The sequence below is a fragment of the Hirundo rustica genome, chromosome 1 (assembly GCF_015227805.2).
Source record: "Hirundo rustica isolate bHirRus1 chromosome 1, bHirRus1.pri.v3, whole genome shotgun sequence".
Lineage (NCBI taxonomy): Eukaryota > Metazoa > Chordata > Aves > Passeriformes > Hirundinidae > Hirundo > Hirundo rustica.
Window position 1 is genome coordinate 153,161,584 of NC_053450.1, and position 25,216 is coordinate 153,186,799.

The 25,216-nt window shown below is 41.4% G+C and overlaps 1 protein-coding gene across 9 annotated transcripts in view; it reads left to right on the forward strand.

Annotated features, from left to right (window-relative positions):
• Window positions 1-25,216, forward strand: part of ADCYAP1R1 (ADCYAP receptor type I) — a 147,846-nt gene that overhangs the window by 49,645 nt on the left and 72,985 nt on the right. For all 9 annotated transcript variants that reach the window (XM_058419915.1, XM_058419913.1, XM_040060529.2 and 6 more), the window contains one exon: window positions 9,494-9,599. In XM_058419915.1, the coding sequence (XP_058275898.1) occupies window positions 9,494-9,599 (106 nt within the window). The remainder of the gene's footprint in view (window positions 1-9,493; window positions 9,600-25,216) is intronic.

The following is a 25,216-nucleotide window of genomic DNA, read 5'->3' on the forward strand; positions in this document are numbered from 1 at the left end:
GGAGCCTCTACAGAACAAATTTCCTGTCGGGGACCTTTTCTCTTTGGTGTTTTGTTTAAATGTAATGAAGTATAAATGGGCAAATAATAACAAGTAATGGCAGGAGCTTGCTTTGCAAATGAACGCGGCATCCAGCGGCACGACAACTGCAGAGCTCCTGAAAGCTTCTGTGTTTCCCAAAGTCCCCGCAGTGAGAGAGGCCTGATGTTAGCACAGATTCCCTCAGTGAAAGTCCCCAAGAGTCCTCTGCAGCATGAAAAACCATTCAAGGGTTTTTGGGAGCCTTGGCTCTGCGCACTTTGCGGGGGTTCTGAGGAAAGTGGAGAAGGCCAACAGTGCCGTGGGCTGGGTTAAGAGCAAAGACGGTAGATAAAAGGAAATGTTTATCCTCATCCACTCAGCACTTGATGGATCACTTAGAGCATCACAGAATCACAGAATGGTTTGGGTTGGAGGGGACCTTAAAGCTTATCCATTTCCACCCCCCTGCCATGGGCAGGGACACCTTCCACCATTCCAGGCTGCTCCAATCTCCATCCAGTGTGACCTTGGACACCTCCAGGGCTCCAGGAGCATCCCCAGCTTTTTTGGGAAGCCTGTGCTGGGGCTTCCCCACCCTCACAGGAGAGAATTTCTTCATAATCTCATCTAAATCTACTGTTTCTGGAATATTACATCCAGTTTTAGGCTCCTCAATACATTAAATATCTCAGTCAACTGTAGCAAGTTCAAAGGAGGGACACTGAGATTGCCTGTGAGAAGAGGATGAGGAAATTTGGCTTTTTTGCCTGGTGGAAAGAGAGAAAATTAGGGGTCAACTGTCACCCTGGTTTTTCTGAGTTTTTTAAAGCCTTTTGATTGTTCATAAAAATTGAGTCAGACCTTTTAGCTACTGCACAATATTAGGAGCAGTTTCTACCTTTTTCTCACAGATGTAACATAAACAAATCCTTTGTTTTTCATTCTCTGTCCTTTGCATATTTCTAACCTGAAAACAATTGTAACTGACAGTTGGTCTGGCCACTGAGGCTGAGGGGTAGAAACCCCAAAAAGCCAATCTTCAGCCAGACCCACAAATGTATAAAAAGTAAGAAATAAACAAGGAGGCTCTCTCTCCGCCCTGACTCAGCTTGAGCTGGATCGGAGAAGTCTCTGTCCTGCGAAAATCTCTTGTCTGGTGTCATTGCTTTGCGTGTCACAATCACAGGCAACCTTGTAGCAGCCTTGTGGTATTTATGAGGAGACCATGAGGGGAAAAGAGCCAGGGTTCTCCTCATGATGTGTGGCAGGAGAACAACAGAATGTTCGTGTACCCTGAAACAAGGGAGGTTCATACTGGAGAGAATACTTTTTACTCTGAGAATAAGTGAGCACTGGACTAAGTTCCACTGAGGTTATGCAGAATTCATTCTCAGAGTTTTCCAAAATGCAGCTGGAAAAAGCCCTGAGAAGCCATAACCAATTCCATTGCTGCTTCCAGTGCAAGGTTGGGCTGGGTTCTTCTGGAGGTCTCTTCCAGCCTGAATTATGCTGTGCTTCCATGGTTCTCCCCAGAAGACACATCTGAGAGTTGACATCGTTCAGAGAAAGCCACCAGAGACAGGAATGTGCGGGTGAAGGCAAAGAGCAGGAGAGACTGAAGCTTTAGACATAAAATGTGTAGACCAGGAAAAGAAGGGCAGAGCTCTAGATTATCTTTTACATCCTATTGATTTTGAGTTGCTCTGGCAGCTGATGTAGGCTCTGCTCTAAATGGGGCATTCCTGTACTGCCAGTGCTGCCTAAAGAGTGAAAAAGTTGTGCTTTTCCTGAAAATCCTCTGAAAAGACAATAGGAGAGGAGAAGGTGCCTCTGTCTGTTGCTGTTGCTGACAGAAAATACAGCTGTAAAAATGATGGTCCAGGGCCTTCTTAAGGATCATCTGGAACCCCCTATTCAAAGTTTATGTGGAAATTTCAAGCAGTAGTTTTGCCAAGACAGCAGATTGATATAACAGAGAAAATCTGGGAGCTGAAAAATCAACATCATTGTCACCTACAGTTTTACCCCTCTGGATCAGCAGTTCCTCAGATTATGTGAGCAGCCTGTCCCAGATTGCTCAGAAATTAAAGTGTTTCTATTTCAGCTCCCTCGTTTTAAGTGTTCGGCTGAATATGAACATCTCATCCCAGATTTATGTCAATATAAATCCTCACTTCTCAGCCAGGCACAATGGGTTAAAAAACATGGATCCAACCCTCCAGCTTCCACTCTAGTCATTTTTATTAATTGATTAATCTGATCTTTTGCACTAAATCTGAAATGGCTGCCTGAGGCTGGAGTAGTAGGACCACAAAGGAAAAAAAATACTCTTTATTTTTCCTCCTTTGTCAATCACAAATTCCAGCAATTTACATATGCATGACTTGCCTGTAACCCCTCCATCCAGGAAATCTCTTGCTGTGACACGGACTTGGCCAAAGCCTGGACCCACACTGGGCTGTTCTCCTGCCAACAGCTCTGCCGTGTCACACCCCGTGTCAGGAGCTGGAAAGTGTCCTTGGAAATGATTGTCAGTGATATTTGCAAGGTCTGCACCCCTGATATCCTGCAGTGAGACCATGCAACCCAGTTTTGCTCCATGCTAGAAGCTCTCAAGGTGGTGAGAGCTCCCATAAAGTTTTGTAAGGGAGTAGACCCTGATTTGACCACTTAAATTCCCTTTCTTTTGAGCAATTTGAAAAATAAGTGGGAATTGCAATGCTGGCAGGAGGTTATCAGCTTTTCAGGATGACTTTGTCCTCCGAGGAGTGAAGGAAAGATCCAAACTATTGGTAATTGTACTTCAGAATTATATCTTTGGAGAAGAAATTCTCAGGAATTGCTGGAGAAAGCCATTTTTATGGAATATAAAATCAGCAATCAGAAGGGCTATTAAAACCTTAGTTTCATTTCGAGCGCATTATGTCTAGCAGGGTTTTAATCACTTTTCCAGTGAGTGGTTTATCCTGCCAGTACAAGGCTTTGAGAAGCATCATCTGCTACTAGAGATAGGGTAAAAAGAAATGTTGGTTTAATCCAAGAGGACACTTCCCACGGAAATCCTCAGCTATCCTGAGAATGCTTCACAATGCTCAAAGAGGGAATTTACAACAGATTTCCAAGATAAGGGAGCTTGCAAAAAGATACAGAGAGATTATTTACAAGAGAGTGTAGTGACAGGACAAAGGGAAGTGCCTTCAAACTGAAAGAGAGCAGGTTTACATTGAATATTGGTAAGGAATTGTTCCTTGTGAGGGTGGGAGGCCCTGGCACAGGGTGCCCAGAGAAGCTGTGGCTGCCCCTGGATCCCTGGAAGTGTCCAAGTTCAGGCTGGACAGGGCTTGGACCACCTTGGGATGGTGGAAGGTGTCCCTGCCTGTGGCAGGAAAATTGGAAAAAAAATTACCTCTGAAGTCCCTCCCAGTCCAAGCCGTCCCATATTTCAGTGATACTACAAAAAGCCAGTTCAGGCAAACTCAAAAATAGTTTTACTCCATGTTGTGTAACACATCTTTTGTCCAGCATTCCCTTCAGAAGGCATCCACGGAGAGAAGGGAACTGTTGTTTGCCCTGCTGCTGTTTTCAAATCTGCAGTGGGATGTGCATCTCTCCAGGAGGCAGGAGTGTCAGAAGGCACCCATAGCCTAAATTTCCATCAGCCACTTTGAAAGGAATCAATGCCTTTTCCTGGCAGCGTGTTCTGCTGGGGGCTTGTTGAGACCCTGGTCACTGAGAATTTCAGACTTTCTGTGCTGACAGGCACTGACCCCCAAGCAAACACTGCATTGACCTGAGGCCGTGGAGAAGGCTTTCAAAATTGAGTGACAGCACTGGGATTGTGGGTGTGGAGTTAAATAGAAGTGTGTGATATCACAGGGTGGAAAACTCAGAGTTTAAGGGTTTAGAATATAGTAATAAAGCAGAATGGAGGATTTAAGGCAGAGGCTGAGTCCTTCTTTTTCACCTTCTTCATGGGTCTGGGTGGTATTTTGTAATTGGATAGAAAAGTCCGCATTGCGGGCCAGGGGTGGTTTGATATTGAGTTAAAAGTAAAAATAATTTAGGTGTCATTTCTTAATTGGACAGTTTATCCTTAAAAGGTCTTGTAGAGAGAGAGATTGTCTCCATTTTTTTTAGTTTATTAGCTGGAAGTGCTGTAGAACTCACGGTTTGTGCGACTGTAATATAGATAAGAACTAATAAACATCTGAGTCCAAACAAGAAATATCGTCTCACGCATTTAATCCCGACTCTGGCAAAAAGAATATAAAAAGCAGCAGTGGGTATTTTGTTTTTCTTTACATAATTTGTTTAAAGCGTGGTGTCCAGACTCTGCTGCAGACTGTACCACTGTGGCTGGGTTTGAATGAGTTCCCAATGGCTTTACCCTTTCACTCAGTGGGAAGTGTCTTGGAATCACAGCCATGGTTTGGATGCCATTTACACAGGAAGGAAAAAAACGCAGTCTAGTGACAAACCTCAGACCTTTCTGGGGACAGCAACTTGTTGGAGTGCCAAGCCAGTGTTGTGGGGCCCAGCAATGATGCAAATCAGTTCTGGGAAAAAAAAATAAAAATCCAGATAATCAGAGCTCCTTCCCAAACCCTTTTATTTTTAACACAGCATTTTTCAAGTCTTGGCCCTGGTTTGACCAGTTGAGTCATTGCTTGGGGGGAACAGGGGCTCAACGGTGTTGTTTCCATGACAAAGTGAGCCCCTTTTGGCAATGCTCACAGAACAATTTATCATTTTTGAAGCTAACTTTTCAATACTGGAAGTCATAATAGAATTAGTAAAATGTGTGTAATTCAGCTTGAAGTGAGTGATCTCATCTACCTTGTGGATTGAACTCCTCTCTTGCTTTATTTTAGAAACAACACTTAGGCAAAAGTTGAATCACGCTCTAATTCATATTTGTGTGGATGTAAAACCACAGCCATGAAGGATTTAATGAAGATTTGCTGTCATTGTTGTTGGTTCTTATCAGTTCTTCTTTACCCCTCGCATTGTCACAGTGCCTGATATGGCATACCCTGAATGGAGTAGAAATGTTCCCATTCACTTAAAAAAAGTAATATATATATATATATATCAGGACTTTACGGACTTAACACAAAAAATGCAGAAGAGGAAGGAACAGCCAGTGTTACTAAATTGCCACATTTGATCCAGTTTTTATGGAAACGCCAAGTGAATCCCCATCTCACATCACATCATTACTAGGATTTCAAAGCAGAATTTTGATCCTGGAGGTTCTCAGGAATGCTGGGGGCATCTCACTTCTGCAGGTCCACTGAGTGAACTCACGTAGAGAAATCAAGTTTGATTGCAGTTGTTAATATTCTTGCTGAGAAAAAATGAGCAAAATGGTGTTTTTTGAATAACTGACTGTAGTCAGAGACAGTTCTGGTTTTTTGGCTGGACTGTTCTGCACAGTTGGTGTGTATATATAATTATATAGACCAAATCTATATTATATAAATACATGTGAAAAATATAATTATATATACCAAATTTATTGTAAATACATAGGTTGTAAATATTGTAATTATATGAGTATTATAAAATATATAAATATATAATATAACATGATTGCTGTTAATTTTACCATAATTTCAAGGGAACAGAAAAGAGTTAAGTACTGGAATTTACACAAAGCACATACCAGTTTACATTTATGCTGGCCACCAAAATAAAAACCATGTAAGGAAAATGAAAGCTTTGAATTTTTTTGTACCTCTATAGTGTCCTCTGCCAGCTTCATGTGCTCTCTCGGAACCAAACAGACATTGACTGTCTTTTGCTGTCTTTGTATCTAAATGAATATACACATTTTCTAAACTGATGTGAGTCAGGATCTTTCACTTCACTGAGAGTAATAGATTTTTCAAAGACCTGTGACTTTCATGCACTATCGACTTGGGTTCTTGATTTTTCCTAGTATGTGTCAAAACACTCTTTAGCTGCACATATCACTGATCTCTTCTGGGAAACTGAAACCAGACTGTCTCTGCTGAGCACAGGAAATTGCAGATGTCCTCGGGGGAAAAGAAATGGGATCACGAGGCCTGGAGTTCAAGCCTGCACTGCCTTTGGAATCGGGCTCTGCCTTCATTGTTGAAGCCTGACTTGGCAGGTTAAAGGCTCTACCACTCCATGGTCAATGGAGAAACATCAAATACCTGGATCCTTTCAGGAAAATGTGATAACATTAGAGCATCTCTGCATTCAACAGACAAATCTTTTGTTATTGCCAATTCAAGCCTTTTTGATTTTCCCAGACATGTAATCACTTGTTAGCAGGGACAACAGGCAGCTCCTGTTCTCTCCTCTGACACTGAGGTTGATGCTTCCTCCATTGCTTTGCTTTCTGTTTCCTTTTCCATATTCCCAAAAATGATTGTTTTTTTTTTTTTATCTGTTAATGAGGTGCTACGAAATGGCACAAAGATGGTGATGGGAAGTCACACCAGAATATTGTGGCAGCAGTGAAAGCTTGAGGAAAGCTGCAGGGCCAGGTGAAGCACGTGGCTCTGGTGCTCTCTCTATCCAAACCTGAGACTCCTGAGCCAGACTTGCTGGGGTACAGTTGACTAAATTTAATCAGTTTAGTCAGAGACATCTGACTAGATGTGCCAGTCTGCAAGGAGAACAGCAAAGCCTGAGCTTTTAACCTTTGGCTTTCTCTACAATCAATCAAGTCCTGGCTTTGATACACCGCTAGAAAAGAAGATACCAGAAAAAGTAAAGATAAATCACACTCTTTTGTCTTTTCACTGCAGATTGAATTTAAATTTTCTTATCAAATGTCTCTGAGGACAGGGGCATGGTGGGTTTCTTAATATTCTAGAACAGAATGATAGAATGGTTTGGGTTGGAAGGAACCTTAAAGTTCATCCAGTGCCACCCCCTGCCAAGGGCAGGGACACCTTCCACTATCCCAGGGTGCTCCAAACCCAATGTCCTTGGACATTGGACACTTCCAGGGATGGGGCAGTCTGGAATAACCTGTTCTTGTGCCTCACTAACCTCCATCATTTGATGGACTTTGGATAAATACGTGCATCTATGTGTAGCATTTGACAACCACAGTTTCAAGCTGAAGAGTTCTGCAAGTTAAGAGTGAGTGTTTGAAGAAGTATTTCCTTTTGTTTAGTCACATCCTACTTGCATAGACAATGCATTACTATTATTATTATTATTATAATTATTATTAATAATAATAATAAAACAATAAGAACAATATTATTACTAAATGACAGTTTTTCTAACCTGTACCTGATGAACTGTATAGAAACTGCCACATTTGTGTGTTGAGACAACCCCTGGACACTCCTCTCAGACCTGGACAACTGTGGAGGGTGAACCTGCCCTAACAGCAGAACTCTGGTTTTCTTGCTCTTTCCCTTTTATTAAAATATATTCCAAGAACTTGAATGCCAGCCAATGCAATTTTCTCCATCTTCGGGGTTGCTTAGGGGATGCTGTAGCAAAAGGTCTTATGTTCTTGGGAGATCCTGGAAATCTGTGACAATTTATCTTTTCCAGGCACTTGGGAGCCCTTGGAACAGAATTGTGTTTGTTTTGAAGACAAACAAATCTAATGTGGTTGTGCCTGGTGTGTCCCCCGGGGGAAAGTAGCTGAAATTTATTACTGGGATATTGGAGATGCTGAAACTGTGCAGCATTATGAGTTCCTACAAATGGTGAGGAAAGCTTTCCAGGAGAGTTCATCAGGAAACCCCTTCTGTCCTGGAAATAGCAATGGTGTTTTTTAACATTTACCAAAAAAAAAAAAAAAAAAAAAAAAAAAAAAACAAACAAAAAAAAAAACATGCAGATGGTTCAGAGCATCATCACACAAACAAAAGCACAACACGAGCACCATCAAACTGGATTATTACAGGCTCACTGAATGGTGTGATGTAGAAAGGACCTCACAGATAAATCTCATTCCAAACCCTGCCATGGGCAGGGACACCTTCCACCATCACAGGGTGCTCCAAGCCCTGTCCAGCCTGGCCTTGGACACTTCCAGGGATCCAGGGGCAGCCACAGCTGCTCTGGGCACCCTGTGTAGGGGCCCAGCACCTTCACAGGGAACAATTTCTTCCTAAGTCTTAATCTGAATCTCCCCTCTTTTATGTTAAAACCATCCCTCCTTGTCCTGTCACTCTCTGTCTGTGTAGAATTTTTCTCTCCCTCTTTTTTCTAAGCCACTTCAGCTGCTGGAAGGATTCCACCTGCCTTGGGATTTGCTCTCAGGTTTTGTTGACTGGTGCATCCCTGATCCAAACTGTTCACTCCCTTCCATGGGATGTGAGGGAAGAAAAGCTGAACTGTGCAGGTGGGCGTCCATAAATAACCCAGAGCAGATCAAATTTGGGGATCTCTTTCCCTGTTTGCTTGTCCCTGCTTAGCAGCTAAGTGCAAACAGGTCACACACCACTTCCTCTGTGGTTTTCTACTGTCAAGAGTGAAGGAAATGGGATGGGAAATAAAATAACAGAATTGATCCAGTGAGCCACCTTCAGCCAGGGCACTGATTTTCATGTTTTCGTGGTGCTTTCTGCTGGGTGGGTCTTGAATGATGAAATCTGAGCTTTTCTCCTTGAATTGATACTCCCTGGCCACTCTCTGCCACAGGAATGAAATCCTGTATTGATTTCCAGAAATGGGTCACATCCTTATTTTGTTGCTGCTTTGGGATTTCCTGGATTATGTTGGCTGCGATGTTCCTCCCATAAATGAAGTTTTTTATCCCCTTCTTTTTTCCCCCCTTTACTTGTTTCTTGTAGTGGGCTGTATTAGAGGATTAAAGATAGAAAAGAGAAAGAAAAAGAAAGAAAATATTAGGATTGAGTCAGACTGGTTTATTTGACATTGTTCCATTTTTGGCAAAAGAATTTGCCTTGAATTCTCTGGAAATAAATAAAGGTAACACTGAGGAATGAACAGGGTGACGGAAGAAGAGAAACAGGTTTTGATTTGGTTTAGGGTCCAGAGGGATTTTAATTAATTGTGCAAAGACTCGTAAGAAACCGGTCAAAGATCAAATCAAGCCTAAATTTATCCCTAATTCTTCTTTAAATTATTTCTGTATTCAGAGATATCCTTGTTCAGCGCTCTGTGAAGAAGGAATTCAGTAAAATAAAACATGCATGTCAGAAATCACATTTTGACAGGGAGAACAATATAAAACACTCAAATAATTTATGAGGATTTTAATTACTTAATTTGGCCTTAGACATGTTAGGAAAAAAAAAAAAAAAAAAAAGTAAAGAAGAAAAAATGAAAGAAAATGGAGTTTGTTACAGTTTTTTTCTCAACTTTAAATGACATTTTCTTTCTTCCTTTTTCTTTTTTTTCTTGTAATGAGATCTTAAAACTTACTCACACTTCTTGATCACCTCACCATCTATTTTATTTTTGTAACTGTGGGGTTCTTTTTCTATTTCTCCCCATATTTCAGGTTGCAGCAACCCATTCCAACTGCATCATCAAAAAGGAGCAAGAGACTTGTCTGGAGAAGATCCGGAGGGCGACGGCCCTGAACCCTCTCAATGACTCTTCTCCAGGTGAGTTTGGGATCCTGCACATTGAGCTGACGTTTAAAGTGATTTTTCGCCATTCCCTGTGATGCCTGGAGGAGTTTTCGGCGCTGACAAAGCAAACCCTGCATGGGAAGAGGAGCATCACTGCTGCTGAACGAGCTTGGGAAATAAGGACAAAAGTTCAATCAGTGGGGGTGCATGAGAACCGTTCCTGGTTATTATCAGAGGTCGGGAATCTGATTCTTTAGGTAATGGAGTTGCAATACGTCTGCAAAACTAATTAAAAAAAAAAAATTAAAAAGCAAGGATGAATTTTGCCTAGATGACAACAGCTTTGGGGACAGGATGTGACACAAAGCGCTGCTCTGGAGCAGCTCGTTTCCCTTTCTCATCTCGGTAATAACTTGTGTATCTCTCACATGATCTGAAGCCCTTTACAGGGATGAACGTGGTGCTGTCTGTAATCTTGATGGAGGATACTTGGGCTGTTGCTGAGGCAGGAAACTGAGGCAGCGAGGGAAGAAATTTATAGTTTAATATCCTGTCTTATTTCCTCCTGACTGCAGCAGGGGCTGCCTGTGGCCAGCACCAAGGAGAGAAGGGCAAGGAATGACAAAGAAACTAATTGGAAATCAGGGTCCATTTACTGAGTCCCGTCCAAACTGCTTCTGCTGTGACTGGAATTGATAAAACCGCGGAGAAAAGCTGATAAATCACATTGTGTGGGATAAAGGAGGGGAGGTTTGTCTCCCCTTTTTCTTGCAGCACATTTTAGTGTGGAAGCAGAGGAGGGCAGAACGCAGGTATCTGTGTTTCCAGTGTCCCCTAAAGCGACCCATTCCTGTATTTTAGCTGCTAGGAGCGTTTCCATCAGAGAGGAGGGTTTCCATCAGGGTCCTGCTATTCGTCTCATGAATAAATTCATTTCTGTTCTGCTGCCCAGCTCTGGGCAGATGAACTGCGGGGTGAGGTGGAAGTGAGGAGAGCTCAGTGTGCTTCGGGCAGCTCATTTCTCCCCCAGGGATGTGTTTCTGAGACCCTCTTAGTGCTTTACAGAATAGCTTCCTAATTTTTCCCTGGTTCAGAAGTGCCATGAGCAAGGAAAAAAATTAGAAGAAAAGCCTGTTTTTTGTCTCCTACCCCCAGAATAATGTCAGGAGCTGACCATGAGACCTATTTCTTATGCTTATGCAATGGCTATTGTTTGGATTCAGGAATTCATAGAACTCCCCAGGTGAGAAGAGACCATTTCACCAGCCAGCTTTCATTTCTTTGTCACCCAAATCCAGAATAACCCTGACAGCTGGGGACTGTTCACACTGAACTCCTCCCCGTGCCTGTTCCAAATGGAAAGGACAGGGCTCAGAGGAAGCCCAGAGCCATTGGAAAGGCTTTTGCATCTCAATGTGATGAAATTGTATCACCCACTCAGGCAGGAAGGGACCGGATCCTTTCAGGCTCTCACTCAGAGCAGAGCCCAGCTGCTCCCTATTCTGCTCCCCCGGTATTTGCCGGCTGAATCACTGGGAAGTATTTCCCAGGCTCATTGAGCATCTTTTAGTTGTTCCCCACATCCTGTGGCAACGAGTTTTACAGCTGATGTGGTTTAGAGTAAAAAAGAAAAAAACTTATCTCTTCCAAGAGATTAATCTTCCAGTGAAGGATTCTGGTGTATTTCTTGTTTGAAAGCCCTGTCATTCCATGGATCCTGCTTGCCTTTTTTTTTTTTTTTTTTTTTTTTTTTTTAATTTTTTAAAAATTTTTTTTTATTATTGTTATTTTTTGTGGATATGTTTTAAATTTAATTCATTTCGCCTCTGAGACCGCAGCATTTCACTGATCTCAAGACTTAACCTTTCCTGATTTCATGATACTTATTTCAAGCCAGATCCTGCCACCCTCATTCCCAACAAAGCTTCATCTCTTTCGTTAAGGGATGGGATGTCAACAAAATTCTACCACCTCCTTACTGGCTGAATTTCTGGGATATTTTTCACCACAAAGCTCCCTGAAGATGCAGTAGCTCTCCAGAAATTAAGCAGTTGTAAGTGCAGGGTGCTGATTCCTCTTGAATTTCTCCTGCTGCACCCAAACTCTTTTTTTTATTTGGGAAAGATGAAAATTGCCCCATGTATTTTTTTTTTTTTTTTTTTATTCAACACTAAAACTTACTCGTGATGGCAGTTAGTTGAGAAATGTTATCAGCTTGTTTCTTTCAAAGAAAGAGAAAGACAAGGAATAATTCCCTTGCTTGTCAAAAACCACTGAAAGAAGGAAGAAATCCCTCCTGACTGGTGAATAAAATTCTGTTTATTCAGAGGAGAAGCACACAATTACCTCTATGACTAATCCTGCATGAAAACTCACATAGAAAAATTCAACATATAAATTTGTTGAGAATTTATTTCTCCTCAGTGGAGCTGCAAGGTCTGTGGGGGCTTGTGAACATGGTCAAGTTACTGTGACTTAAAAGAAAATCCACCTTTTATGGCAGGTGAAACGAGGAGTGTAACGCACAAAACTTGGGTCTGGGACATGAAGAGTCTCTGTATTCTCTATTTCTACAGTATCTAGAAAAATATTATAAAATGTTAAGCTTCATGAATCCTCCAAGGAGCCCACATGGTGCAAAATGTGATAATGGTAGAGTAGGTTCTCTGCTGTTGTTTAGAGACCTCATTTTCTGCACTGGTAATTCTCTGCATGGGAAGCCCCATCCCTGGGTGGCAAGAGAGGAAGAACATCTTGTGGGTTCCTACACTTTACAAGAATTCAGCTCTGCTCCTTCACTTTACCCCCTTGCTGTGTTCAATGAGCACAAACATCAACCGAATGGGATTTCTGACGTTTCCTCCTTTCCCTCCCACTCTACCTCCCATGCCCAGATGTTCTGCTCATTACTTCTTTATTCTTCACAGCACTGTTTTCTCTCCTTCTGCTTCTGCTCCATGCCTTTAATGCTTCAGAGGTAATGATTGCCTTGAGATATTCTGTTTGTTGTTGGATTTTTTGGTTTTGTGTGGTTTGGGTTGTTTTTGTGTTTTTTTTGGTTTTTTGTTTGTTTTTTTTTTCCCATTACTTTTATGATGGATTCTTCCTCTTAAATGCTTTAAATTCTTTAGGAAACTTTATATGAGAAGAAATAAGGGGCATTTGCTGACCCTATGTGTCCATTCCCATTCAGTCATCACTTAGAGCCTGGATGGAAAAGAGAATTTGAAGGAAATGAAATCTCAGCAGGACCCAGAATCTGACTCCCTTGCTCTGGAGAAGGAATTAAACTGATAAAGGGGAGTAATGAAAGCCAGAGGCAGACAAGAGAGGAAGGAGAGCAGTGATTACTTCATACTCAACTTCCCCAGGCAGTGGTGCCGGGCTATTTCTTACATCAGTGTTTCCAATCTCCTTTCTTTGAGTTTTTATCCCTGTCCTGCTGTGGAGCTGTCCCTGTTTGTGCTGGACTCACTTCTATCTCTGACCAACCCTCCAAGTATTTCCTGCCAGATCAGAATTGATAAATCTAGCTGCTGATCCATATGCACCCTTTTTTTTATTTTTATTTCTATTTCTCCCATTCAGACTGTTCTGACCTGTTCCCAGCCCTGGGGCTAAGACTGACACAGCAGTTACTCAGATGTTAATGACAGTTTCCTGGGTTATGTGCATTTAGCAGGGGATTTATCTAATTAAGTGTTGGTACCTGCAAGTGCATCTGCACTACAAATGAGCAAGTCACCTTCCTCATTTTGTAGCTCTGGATGTCTACCAAGTAGAGCCTGAGACATAATTTATTTCATCCTCAACACAGATGATGTCTATTTTTCCTCTCTGGATACATGGAATAAAGGGTGACCATGTCTGCTCTCAATAATCACATTTAGGGGTCTACATTTGATCAGACAAATCCAACCTTTAGCTTCTGTCTTGGTTGTATTGACTAGGTCATGCTGGAGGTCAGGATTACCCCAAAAATCTGAATCGTGATGGGAAGAACCCTGCTGATGAAATGGAGAACCATAGATTGGCATGAAATACTTTTCCCAGCCTATTCCCTGTCTTGCTTTCCATTATTGGAACCAGATATTCCAGATTTGTCCCTTGAACGTGGCTCTCCCTCAGATGGTGAGAGAGCTCCTTGAAGGATCTACAGATTTGTGTCTACAATTTGGTGTTCAAGGTGCTGAAAATGCACTTACCTGGAGCGAGCCAAGGTGTGACAAAAGTGAACTCAGCACGAGAATTGGAATAGAAGTGATGAGGCCTCATTGGTGATTATGTGGTTCCTGACTCACTCTCACATCAATTTTTTACCTGCAGCCCTTGTTTTCCAGTCCCACTCCTCCAGTCTTTCCTCTGAAAAATGTTGAGAGGAAGCAACATTCCCAGGCACGTCAAGGAATTGAAAGGAAATAAGGGTTTGAAGGGATGTGATAATTCCTGCAAGGAATCACACTGAATCCTTGTTAAAAGTTATCCCGTAAATCAGCAGGAAAGGAGCTGGTAAGGGCACCATGGGGGTGGGAGATGGCAATTAGGAGGCAGTGTGGTGATGCAGGGAGAGATTTTGAATTATGTTTCCATCACACGAAGATGATGGAGCAGGTTTTTTTTCAGTTTCACATTTTTTATTGAGTGTCTCGTCAGCCTCTTGTTCTCTCAGAGCCTTTGAATTATCTGCTGTTATTTCCACTGGCACCACTGGGAAGACATTACTTCACCGTGTCTCCCTTATTGAGGCAGCTGTGCCCAAGAACAATAGGACTAGGATTGAATCCAAGCTAATGAATTCCTGGAGTTGGAAGGGCATAGATAAGAAAATCTCTGCACCATAATGTTTTCTCTGTGGCTCCTTTTAAAGTAGAATACGGACCTAGGTAGCTTTGATCGCTATGGATATGTCTCTCCTTGGTCAAAGATGCCTTTTTTGGCACTGATGGATTTATCCATGTGACACTGTATAAAGTGTCTTTTACTACATTCATATTAGAGCTGGTAGGAACAAGGAAGAATTTCAAGGGAGAAGCCAGGGACAAGTGATGACAGGCACGGGGTCTGTGCTTATTTCTGGTATCCGTTCCTTAGCGTCTTTGAACAAGTCTCCTGTGCACCCTTTGGGACCCAAGCTGTGATCAAACTTTGCCCTTTCCTCAGGCAAATGCAAGGAAAAGTGCTTCCCTTATCTCTGTGTTCCCAGCATTGATTCATTCTTTAGCTCTTTGCTGAATTTCTTTATAGATGTTTTTTTGGGAAAGATGGAACGGTTTTAAGTAAAAGCAGGTAGATTTTGATGAAATATTGGGAAGAGATTATTCCCTGTGAGGGTGGTGAGGCCTTGGCACAGGTTTCCCAGAGAAGCTGTGGCTTCCCAGTCCCTGAAACTGTCCAAGGTGAGTTTGGATGGGGATTTGAGCAACTTGGGATAGTGGAAGGTGTCCCCATGGAAGGGGGTGGGAACTGGATGTACTTTAAGGTCCCTTCCAACCCCAACCATTCTAGGATTTTATAAGTTTGTTCACCTGATAGAGTGGATGAATTCATGCCACCTCAAAATAGATTTAGAAAGTAGAGAGATCTTTATCAGTGCTAGATATTGAAACTGCTCATAGTCAAGAGGTCAAAATCTGAACGTGGAACTCACTGACACTTACAAATACTTACAGAACTTACACTTGCCCTCTTTTTGCATCCACCTTCTTCTGAGAAGGTTGTATGATAAATGCCCATTTTTCTGCCTTGCCTGTTAACACAATCATTGTGGAGGTCTGAAGTTGGGTTGGATGAATTCTGTTTGTGATAATGACCAAAATCTTCATTTTCCAGGAATAAACCAAGCTTCTGGCTCCATATAGAATCTTTTCCTCAAATGGAGCATATGAAGCTGAAATGGTTGATGCTGACCTACTGTGAATTCAGTCACATCAGTGAGGCTGAAAGCCTGGAAGTGCATTGCCATTGGCAAAATTCAGGATCAACTTTGGCCAGGGAAAGAAAGGCTGATTTGTCGCAGTCAAACTGCCCTGGAATAATTTGAGGAAAGGTTTTTTGCTAGACACAGCTGCAGATAGGACAAATCTCAAATAGATGAACCACCACATTTCTTGGAAAAGCCTCTAGGATGTTTCTTTCTCATCCTTCTTTAATACACAGCCAAGCTATATTAACTAGATGCTCTGCCTGGGGAGGCAGACAGTACATTAATGATTTTTCTGGTGGAGAATTCCTGGAAAGAGGGATAAAAATACCATCCACATTGCACCCTAGACATAATATTAATGAGAGATGAGCAGGCATATTCCTTTGGCGCTGTAAGTCTCATAGTGCTGGGGGCAGAAATAGTGTTTGTCTGATCCTACAGCTTTTTCTTCCAGGCCGAGCTGGATTTCCACAGAACTGGGAATCTCTGGACAGTTCTCCATCAGGGAGAATTTGAATTATGTGTATTTTATTTTCCAGAAAATCATTCCTAAATATAGTGTCCCCTTTTCTTCAGAGCTGTATACTGTCCATGGGATAGTGCTGAGCCGTGGCCAAGGGGTGCAGTGTGCAGGGCCACAGGTGTGTCCTGCATCACCTGGGCACAGCTCTGCCATGGATGTTCCGCACAGGACAGATGTGGTTACTTCAATCTCTGCCATAAGAATCTTAACCTCAAACCTCACAAGTTCTTTTTCACGGCTTTGTCTCCAGGGATGGAATTCGTCTCTCTGGGTTTCAGTGGATAACTCCTCAATTCTCTGACCTAAATGAAGTATGAACACTGTAGAGCTGTGGGTCCTTCCTTGGAGCTATTGCTTGCCAGCTCTGGGTTCCTTACATCTGGGGATAAATGGTTCTCTGTCCTGGTCTTTTCCTCTCTCTCCTGACTCAAGAGGGAGGCCAGAGGACAAGTTAAGCCCTATGGATTCTCTAAGCTGGTTAAAGCTTAGGCAGGGTGATAATCAGCCTGGGAATGGTCAGGGAAGATGACTCAGAGGAAAAGATGGAAAAATTGCAGTAATGGGGCAGAGATTTCTACTGTCGCCTCAGGCAGCAGGATCACACTTTGGTGGTTTAAACAAGGACGGCCACCTTTGCAAGCCCTAAATCTGAGTTTAGTCATCTTCTCAGCAGTTGCTGGACTTCCATTCAGAAAAAAAAAAAAAAGGAAAGAAAAGCACTGGAATTTAATATCTACATCTCTGGAAACACCATTAGCTGTGAAACACGTGTATGAGCTACTGTTCCCATCCCATAGTGTATTCATTGTGATGATTCCCACCTGGTTCTTTCAGAGCCATTACTTTTGTCAGCTCCAGAACTGCCAGGAAGTTCTTCTGTAATAGGCAAGGAACATAGGTTAAGAGAAAATGAAAGGTGAATTAGAATTTGTCCAGGCAGCTGGGTAAGATAATGACTTGGATAAGATGAGTTTCTGGGAACCAGATTGAATAAAAGTATTTCTCTGCGAGCAGTTTAGTCATTGAAAAATGCAGGTTCAGGTTACATTTTAAAATAATTAAGGCTGAAAAATAGCAACCATTAATAAATTTGGAAAATGAAAACATATGGCCATTTCATATTGTTCTGTTCAACAGAACATTGTTTCAGAGGCATTGGTACTTAAATTGATTTAGGGATGAAAAGTAAAGAAATGATAAAATTCAAGATAAAAAGCTAAAAATGGAATTTCCTCTCTGCCTGTCTGACTCTCTGTTTTCATGTCAGACATGACAAAGGAAAAATAATCACTGAATTGAACAGAATGGGATTTTTATGAGTGTCATGTTTAAAAATAAAATATGCATTATTTACACAGTTTCACCTGTGAGTTCCTTGTTTCTATGGTGACATCCAGTTCATTAAATCCTCTCTTTTCTTTGGTCCAGACTTAAATATTATCAAGAACACCACTCTGGCCATCTAGTTCATGCCATACATGATTATCTAGAGCAAAGGGAGCAGTTTCTTTCCAGTTTATGCAAAGATTATTAATGTGTGAGGGTTTGCCCCATCTATTGTTTACTTTCATTGGGATTTTTAATTTGTGTTTTGTTTATTTGTTTGGTTGGTTTGGGATTTTTAATGAAAATTTTCAAATACACAGCGTGGTAGATGCAGCCTTGTCCAGTGTAAAGTGTCCCTGCCCATGGTGGGGTGGAATGAGGTGACCTTTAAGGTCCTTTCCAACCCAAACCATTCCATAATTCCTTGATTTTAGATGCCTTTGCAACTGATTTTACTTCTGGGACAGGGGTACTCTTCTAATTCACATTGTCCCAAACAACTGTGAGCAGCACATGTCATTGCAATCATGTTCTACCAGGCCACTGCAGTTAAAACGTGAATGATGAGTGTAGGAGAAGGGAACACAGGTGACCTTGTCCCTGATACGTAACAGCTGTGATAATTATCCAATACAGCCTCGCCTCTGATGAGTCACAGCTATATCCAGTAAAGTGTGATAAAAGAGAGTGGGTTTGCTGGTGAGGAGAGGATTAGGAAGAAAGATTCTGGGGAGAGGGAATCACTGCTGTGAGGTCAGTCTGGGTCTGCAGTTAGAGCCTGATGTTGGAGCCTGCGGACACAGTCTCGCCGGGTAAAAGCCTGCAGTCAGAGTCTAGCTAGGTGAAATCTTGCAATCAGAGTCTGCACACTAATCCCTGTAGTCAGAACTCAGCAGGAAATAACCAGCAGTCAGAGGCTGCAAGGGAAACCTACAGCAGGAGCTTGCTGCAGCCAGAGCCAGGGAATGGTTGGAGTCAGGATGGCTGAGCTGTAAAGAGGAATAAACCAGGACCCTTTTCATGCTGTGATAAACAAGAAGTCTGTGCCTCAGCTCATTTCTACTCTCTTAACGAGAGGGTTGCTGCAACAGATGAGCAGCAATAAAACTTGCCCAGTTAATGAGTGATGGTTTCATCTGTCAGCTTCCAGCTGCTCATGACTCTGCAGAAGTGAAAACATGCACTCTTTGAATTTTTAATGTCTGTAGTACCATAGCTAGAAAAATCCTGAAAAAAACTGTTAAGGAGTCATCTGAATTATAAGTGAGTGATAACTGGTAAGTGATCTGTGGTGGCCAACTCCTTTTAAACCACTGCTTTATCCCAGCAGGCAGCTGCTGCACTCTTCCATAATGCTGGGAAAAGTGTGTTTGCTTGCATGGAGATTGTGTTTTCATAAGGGTCCTGCAAATGTCTTATGCTTCTGTAAAAATGAATGAGGCAGGTGTCAGACAACTGGAACTTCTTTTCAAAGGGAATTCAGTGAAAATTTTCTGTTCCTATTCCTATGGCTTGTTCTGTGGCTGGCTGCTGGATTTTCTGACAAAACAAGACTTTATTGCTGCCTCAGTCTGTTTGTGTCCCTGAGAAAGCACAGCAGTGAGAGAGAGAGAGCTCGATCCTTGCTGGAGGCAATGGCACTGTTGACTGATTTCTAGGATCTTTATTTCCAGGGATGAGACATGGAGTCAGACAACACTGATGGACTTTGAAGTTTTTCCTCTCTGGCAGTGATTATATTTCAGAGGAACCCTGGATGAACCCTAGACTTTGCCTGTAAATGGCTTTCTAGTGTCCAATGAGCTCCTAAAGCAAGAGACTATTTCTCTTGGAAGATTTTTAGGACCAGATGCAGGTGCACCTAAACACAAGAGCCCCTGTTTTCCTTAGGGTATCCAGGCATTCTCACATGGGGCCTTGAGAAGATTTGTGTCTATCCAGACTGGAAACTCAGTCCCCTGAAAAATCTAAAGTTGCAGTAAAAACCTTACCATTGTTAAAATAAATTAAATCCTCAGAGTACCTGACATAGCTTCCCCAAAACCCCATGTCCAGTCTAAGTCAGACACCCAGGCTCCCTGAATAACAAAGCGATGGAAAATAAAAGACTTCAAAGCATAGATCATTGCCCAGAGATGCATTCATTTTATCTCTGGATTTACTTTCAAATCTTCATGAAAGCTGGAGTGGAAGGTGAGACACTGAAGATGTCAGTTAAAGATGTCTCTGATCAGTTCAGCAGATTTGGACTAGATGATCTTTCAAGGTCCCTTCCGACCCAAACCAATCCATGATTCTCAGAATCTCAGTGAAAAGAGAGGCGTTTCCAGAGAAGGAGTCATGTTTCCTAAGAAGGAAAAAAAAAAAAACCCAAAAACAAAAAACAAAACCAAACTAAAGTGAATAATTCTGACCATTTGTTGTTTGTAACAGAGAAAACACAGGACTACTGCCCACCACATCTAGGAAATTTGATTATTTTAGTGAAGTTACCCAAAAGCAAGGAGAAGACAGTTCAGCAATAAAAGACTACAGCAAAAATTTATGATCCCTGCTTGAGCTTATAAAAGCCTAGAAGGATGTAACAGTGCTGATAAAAACATTAATATAGATAAAATACAGATTTTGATCCTTTCCTTAGTTCTTCAGCTTTGGGCTTCTGCAGCTAATTAATTCATAAAATATGGCCAGTGAATATGACAGGATCTACCAATGCAGACTGAAATTAGGACTCTGGGCTGAGTTAAGGACATGTTTATGCCCCTGGTGTGATGGGAAAATCTGTAATATTTGCCCATTCCCGCTGTGCCCTGCAATAGCTCCTCATTTGTAATGTTTCCTGTTGCTGGGGATGACAATCAGGGTCCCTGTTCCTTCTGGTTTTTTGTTGGGCAGGAGCAGGAGAAGGAAGAGAGTCACTGCAGCAGAGACTCTGTGTGACGCTGGTTTGTCAACAGCTGGCAAGGCCAGCAGCTGGACTCTATGACCCTTGTATGTCCCTTCCAACTCAGGATATTCTGGGATTCTGTGAGTTTTCCTCACAGAACTCGAGGTTTCTGTGCCTTAGGTGTTTGCAGCTTGGCTGTTGTCCCAAAGGTGCCGTCCCAGTCCCAGGACAAAAGCTGATTTTTGAGGGAATGACTCATGAGATGCATTTGGAACTTCTGCCTTCCGCTGGGGACAATGTTCTCCTGTTCCTTATCTATCCCCACAAAAACTTCGAGGGCCATTCAAATGTAGATGTTGGAAATGGTCCATTAAAACCCACTCTGGAAAGCAAATTTGACAGGTGATGCTTCCTTTGTTTGTGGGAATGGTTTCCTGTACTTAGACCACTGATGGCAGAAGAATAAAAGTGACGGGAGCAAGAAGGAGTTGGAAGAAATTCACATGGCATTCTGTTGATAATTTCAAGGGCTTTCTTTTGATCACTTCTATTGGAATATTTTTCTGTGCCCACTTAAGAATCACCTCTTCACCACCGCTTGGGTTTCTGGAGGAGCACTCTGACATTTTATTTAAAATCACCCCTTTTTCTACTTGCCTGTGCTCTAGGATTACTTGGAAAATTCTAACTGCGAATAAATTTTTTTTTTAGAACAAAGGCTCGAGAGTCTTCTTAGCCTGTTCTTACCATTAAATGTTTTTTTGTTTTTTTTTTCCTTAAGAGATTTCACCACACACTGATATTCTCACAGATGGCCAGTGATAAAAACTGCCCAACTGTACAATTTCATTTCTTGCTGCAGCTTCTTTTGTGCTACATCCACTACTTCTTAATATACCCCACAAACTTAAGCCAAGAACTTCATTACAGGGAACTGCCTACTCAATAATACATGCAGCTGAATAAGTGTAATAATTTGGACTCCTGACAGGCATTGCATATTGATTTTTCCTCAGCAAAATAAAACTGAGGCACAGTAAGTTAAATCATCTTCAGATAGACGAGCAAGTTACAGTGCTGTAACAAGTTTTTAACTGCTCCCTTTCTAAGTGGTAGAAACATCTTTCTATATACTTAGCATGGCAAAAATGAGATAATTCAGCCCTATTTACCCTCAAAAGCATCTGCACAAAGTCACATTCATATATTCTGTGCCCATGGCAGGGGAATTGGAATTAAATGGTCCTTAAGTTCTTTCCAACCCAAACCATTCCATAAATATCAACTCCCTGAGCCCTTACTAAGATTCATTTTTTGCCCACCAAGTTCTTGGCCTTTTCCACCACTGGAAGAACAAGGGAGGAGGAACTGCAGGTCCAATCTTCATTGTGGGTTTTTTTTTTTTTCAGTTTCTGTGCAAAGGAGGAAGAGGGTGGGGAAGGGAGATCCTTGGCTTCCCCCATGAGCTGCTATCCAGCACTGCTGGCTCAGAGTAGACATGATAATTTGCTCCTGGAAAAAGGCAGGGAATGAAAAATGTGCCATTCCTTCTCCAAATTTCTCACAAGAAAAGGAGGGAATAGGGACGTACAAAAGGAACATGCTGACATGGGATTTTTCCAGTCCTTTGTAGCAGAAATTAGGGAAAAAAATAACTCATATTTTGTTCGGGGGATCATAAAGCTTAATATGTGGCAATATTTCCTTCCAGAGAGGAGAATTCTGCATTCTGTGCAAGAAAACAAATTAACTTGGCCTGTGCTGTTCTGCTTCCCAGCTTGAGATTTCATTTTCTAAAATGAGTTCCACCACAGAAACAAGTTATTCTGTGGCGCAGGAATTCTTTAGGAATCTCACTCTTGGGTTTAAAGGTGGAATTAATCTCACTTCAGCTGGATGAAAGCAGAATATTTGCTTAAAGTGGACGTGTAGGTTCTCCTATGAAAAAAGAAAAATAAAACTAGGGGGGAAAAAAAAAAAAAAAAAAGAGGAAAAAAGTTGATTTGACCAGCCTTTAACTATTTGAAGAAAATATATTCATCTAAGATACTTCAGAAGTAAGATAGAAGACCTTCTGCCCTATTGATATGTCATCTCATTTTCCTTCATTTCCTATCAACGGGAATATTGAACGTTGGAGTCCATTTTCTTCCCAGTGTAACCATTTTTCCTGCAAAATATTTGGAAAGGAATTGAAATTAGAAAACTTGCCAGCAAGACTTCAAATTGATCTATTAAAATAAATGTTCTTTCCTTCTCTTTTCCTTTGTGAATTTTGCTCCCAGATGATGCCATGAAGGCTCACAATTTTGACAGCTCAATGAATGTATAATGTCTTATAAATTATTTACAGATGAATCAAAGCAATTACCTGTCTCTTGCACAACATTGTAAACATGGAGTTTGAGGCATTTTTAGTTTTAACTTGAGTATTTTTGAGCCTTAGCCCTGTGGAAATGGCTTGACAGCCAACAGCCTCACTTCCCAGCTAATAAAATATTTATAGCTATGATCAGCTTGTTTTTAAAAAAGATCTTTGACAAGTCACACCTTTAAAATTTTCATGATTCCTTATGTAAACAGATTTTTTTACCAAAATGAGAGCAGCCAACCCCCAGCTGGCAGTGGAAGGGTTCGGCTGTCAGCACCAAGAACAGGTGGAATTCTGCTGCTCTCAATCCCATTTCAGCCCCCATTGAATCTAACAGGCATTTTTGGCATGTGTTTCAGTGAAGAGAACTGTGCTGGGCTCCGAATCTAGGGAAAAAATGCTCCCCTTGGGGGAAAATTGCATCACTGGATGTTACACATCTGAATTATTGGCTAAATTATCTGGCGAGTCTCCCAAGACTCCTTGTAGAGTTATCGACACAGAGATTTACATCCAGTTTGCATATTAAAAAAACCAAATTAAGGTGCCCTAATAAGCAAGCTGAGTCCCACTGAAGGTATATCCATAATCTCAGAGAGCTGAGCTGCCTATTTCACTTCCCAGTCCTGGAATTCCTCTTTTTTTTCCAGGGTCCATAGACATTATTTTCTTTTTCTGGTTGGTGTTTTGGTTGTTGGGTTGTTTGGGGTCATTTGAGGGGTTTTATTTTTTTGGTTGGGGTTTTTTGTTTTTGTTTGGTTGGGATTTTTTGTTTTCTTTTTTGGGGTCTTTTTGTTGCTGTTGGGTTGGTTTCTCGGGTTTTGGTGTGTTTTGTTTGATTTTTTGTGGGTTTTTTTTCTTGTTTTTTGGGGTTTTTTGGTAAACCAAATGTGAACCTTATGGAAATAGTTGGACATTGGTTAAACAGCATCATTTTCACCCTTCAAGAGCAGATATTTAAGTCTTGAGGACAAGCACCTGCAGATGTTTTTCTTATTGATCGTTTTCCTTGCCTTTCTGATTACCCTAAAAGCCATTTCAGACTTCCATGGCAGCTTGCACTTTTGGTAATCAAGCCATACATTTCCTGCTCCCACAGCTGCTGGAATTGATCGGTTTGTGTCCTTTTGCAGGAAAAAAAAAAAAAAAAAACAACAAATCGAAGGGAGGAGAGTGGAACAACACAAGTGCAAATCACAACCCAAACAAAAGACAAGGCTGGAAGGATCCATCACTGTGTGACCAGCCAGGAGCTGGCTGAAAAAATTACTGGACGCAGAAGTCAGTGCACAAGGAAATGGTTTAGAGGAGAAAAAACAATTATTGGAGTGTGTAATGAGTATGCCCAAGACATATGCCAAGAGCAAAGCCAAATTGAAATAATGAACACAAACAATTAATAAAATGCTCTGAAGGATTGTTGGGGGTATTTTAAGAACGTGCCTCATCCTTATTCCCAAGACAGGAAAGGACTTGAGTCTGCTCCAGGTTTTTGGCCATAAAAATGAATGATTAGTGTAAATCCACCCCTTCTGTGCTCACCTGCAAACTGCCCACACCAGAACTCAGTGTTATCATAACTGAATAACCCTGAACAGGATTAAACAGAGTGCTCCCGGTCAGCAAGACAATTTCATAATTGTCTTCATGCAGGACAGACCAGAATCACTGATTTGTTTCTAATTATTCCGCTGGATTGAGAATTGATAAAGTGATTTTCCAGTGGTGCGCTTGCAACAGCTGAGCATTCCTGCTCACAGGAATAACATTTCTCACTTGGGTTCTAAACTGAGTGGATTTTGTGTGTTTCCTAATTTTTCTTCTACCTGTATCTCAAATAGACTGTGGACAGAGTAATCTATCTGAAGATAAATATAAACATAAACCTGTACTCTATACCTGTATAAATACACACCTACAGCTATAAAAACTTACTTCTAACTGAGGTTTACGTGCGGATTTAATTTTAAATCTACTAGGTTACACATCTTTTCATTCACAGAATATCAGAAAGAAATATATTATTGTCTTTATATAGGACACTGTAGTTATTGCCATCCCTGCAAGTCAAAAATTCTCAAGTGACTGAAACATAAAGAAGGTTCTGGGTCTTTGTAACTTAAGCACACAGAATTGTGCCTGGTAATACTTCTCTCTCTCTCTCTCTCTCTCTCCCCCTCTCTCTCTCTCTCTCTCTTTTTTTTTTTTTTTTTTTCCCCCCCATGTGTTGTCCAGCTAATAAAATCGTCACAGACAATGAGAACTCCCCAAATTCCTTTTAGATACATCAGTTAGGCTGTATTTTGCCTGGGTGCAAGGAAGGATCTCTGTGAACTCCACAGGTCCCTTTAGGATTATTTCCCATTTTTCCATAGTGATTCCATATTCCAATTTAAAAATATTGATTAGATGTATGCAAATTTTCATAGTTATTTATTACTTCATATGGGAGGGTAATTACCTGCCCACACATATTTGTGAGAAGTACTACAGAACAATTTCCTTCCTACTTGGTCTTTAACTCTTTCTAATAGGAAGAGGTGGAGAAGGAATAATAATATACTTGCCTAATATCCATATCTCTTTTTTAACCCATTGTAGAAATAGCTTCCTCCTGCTG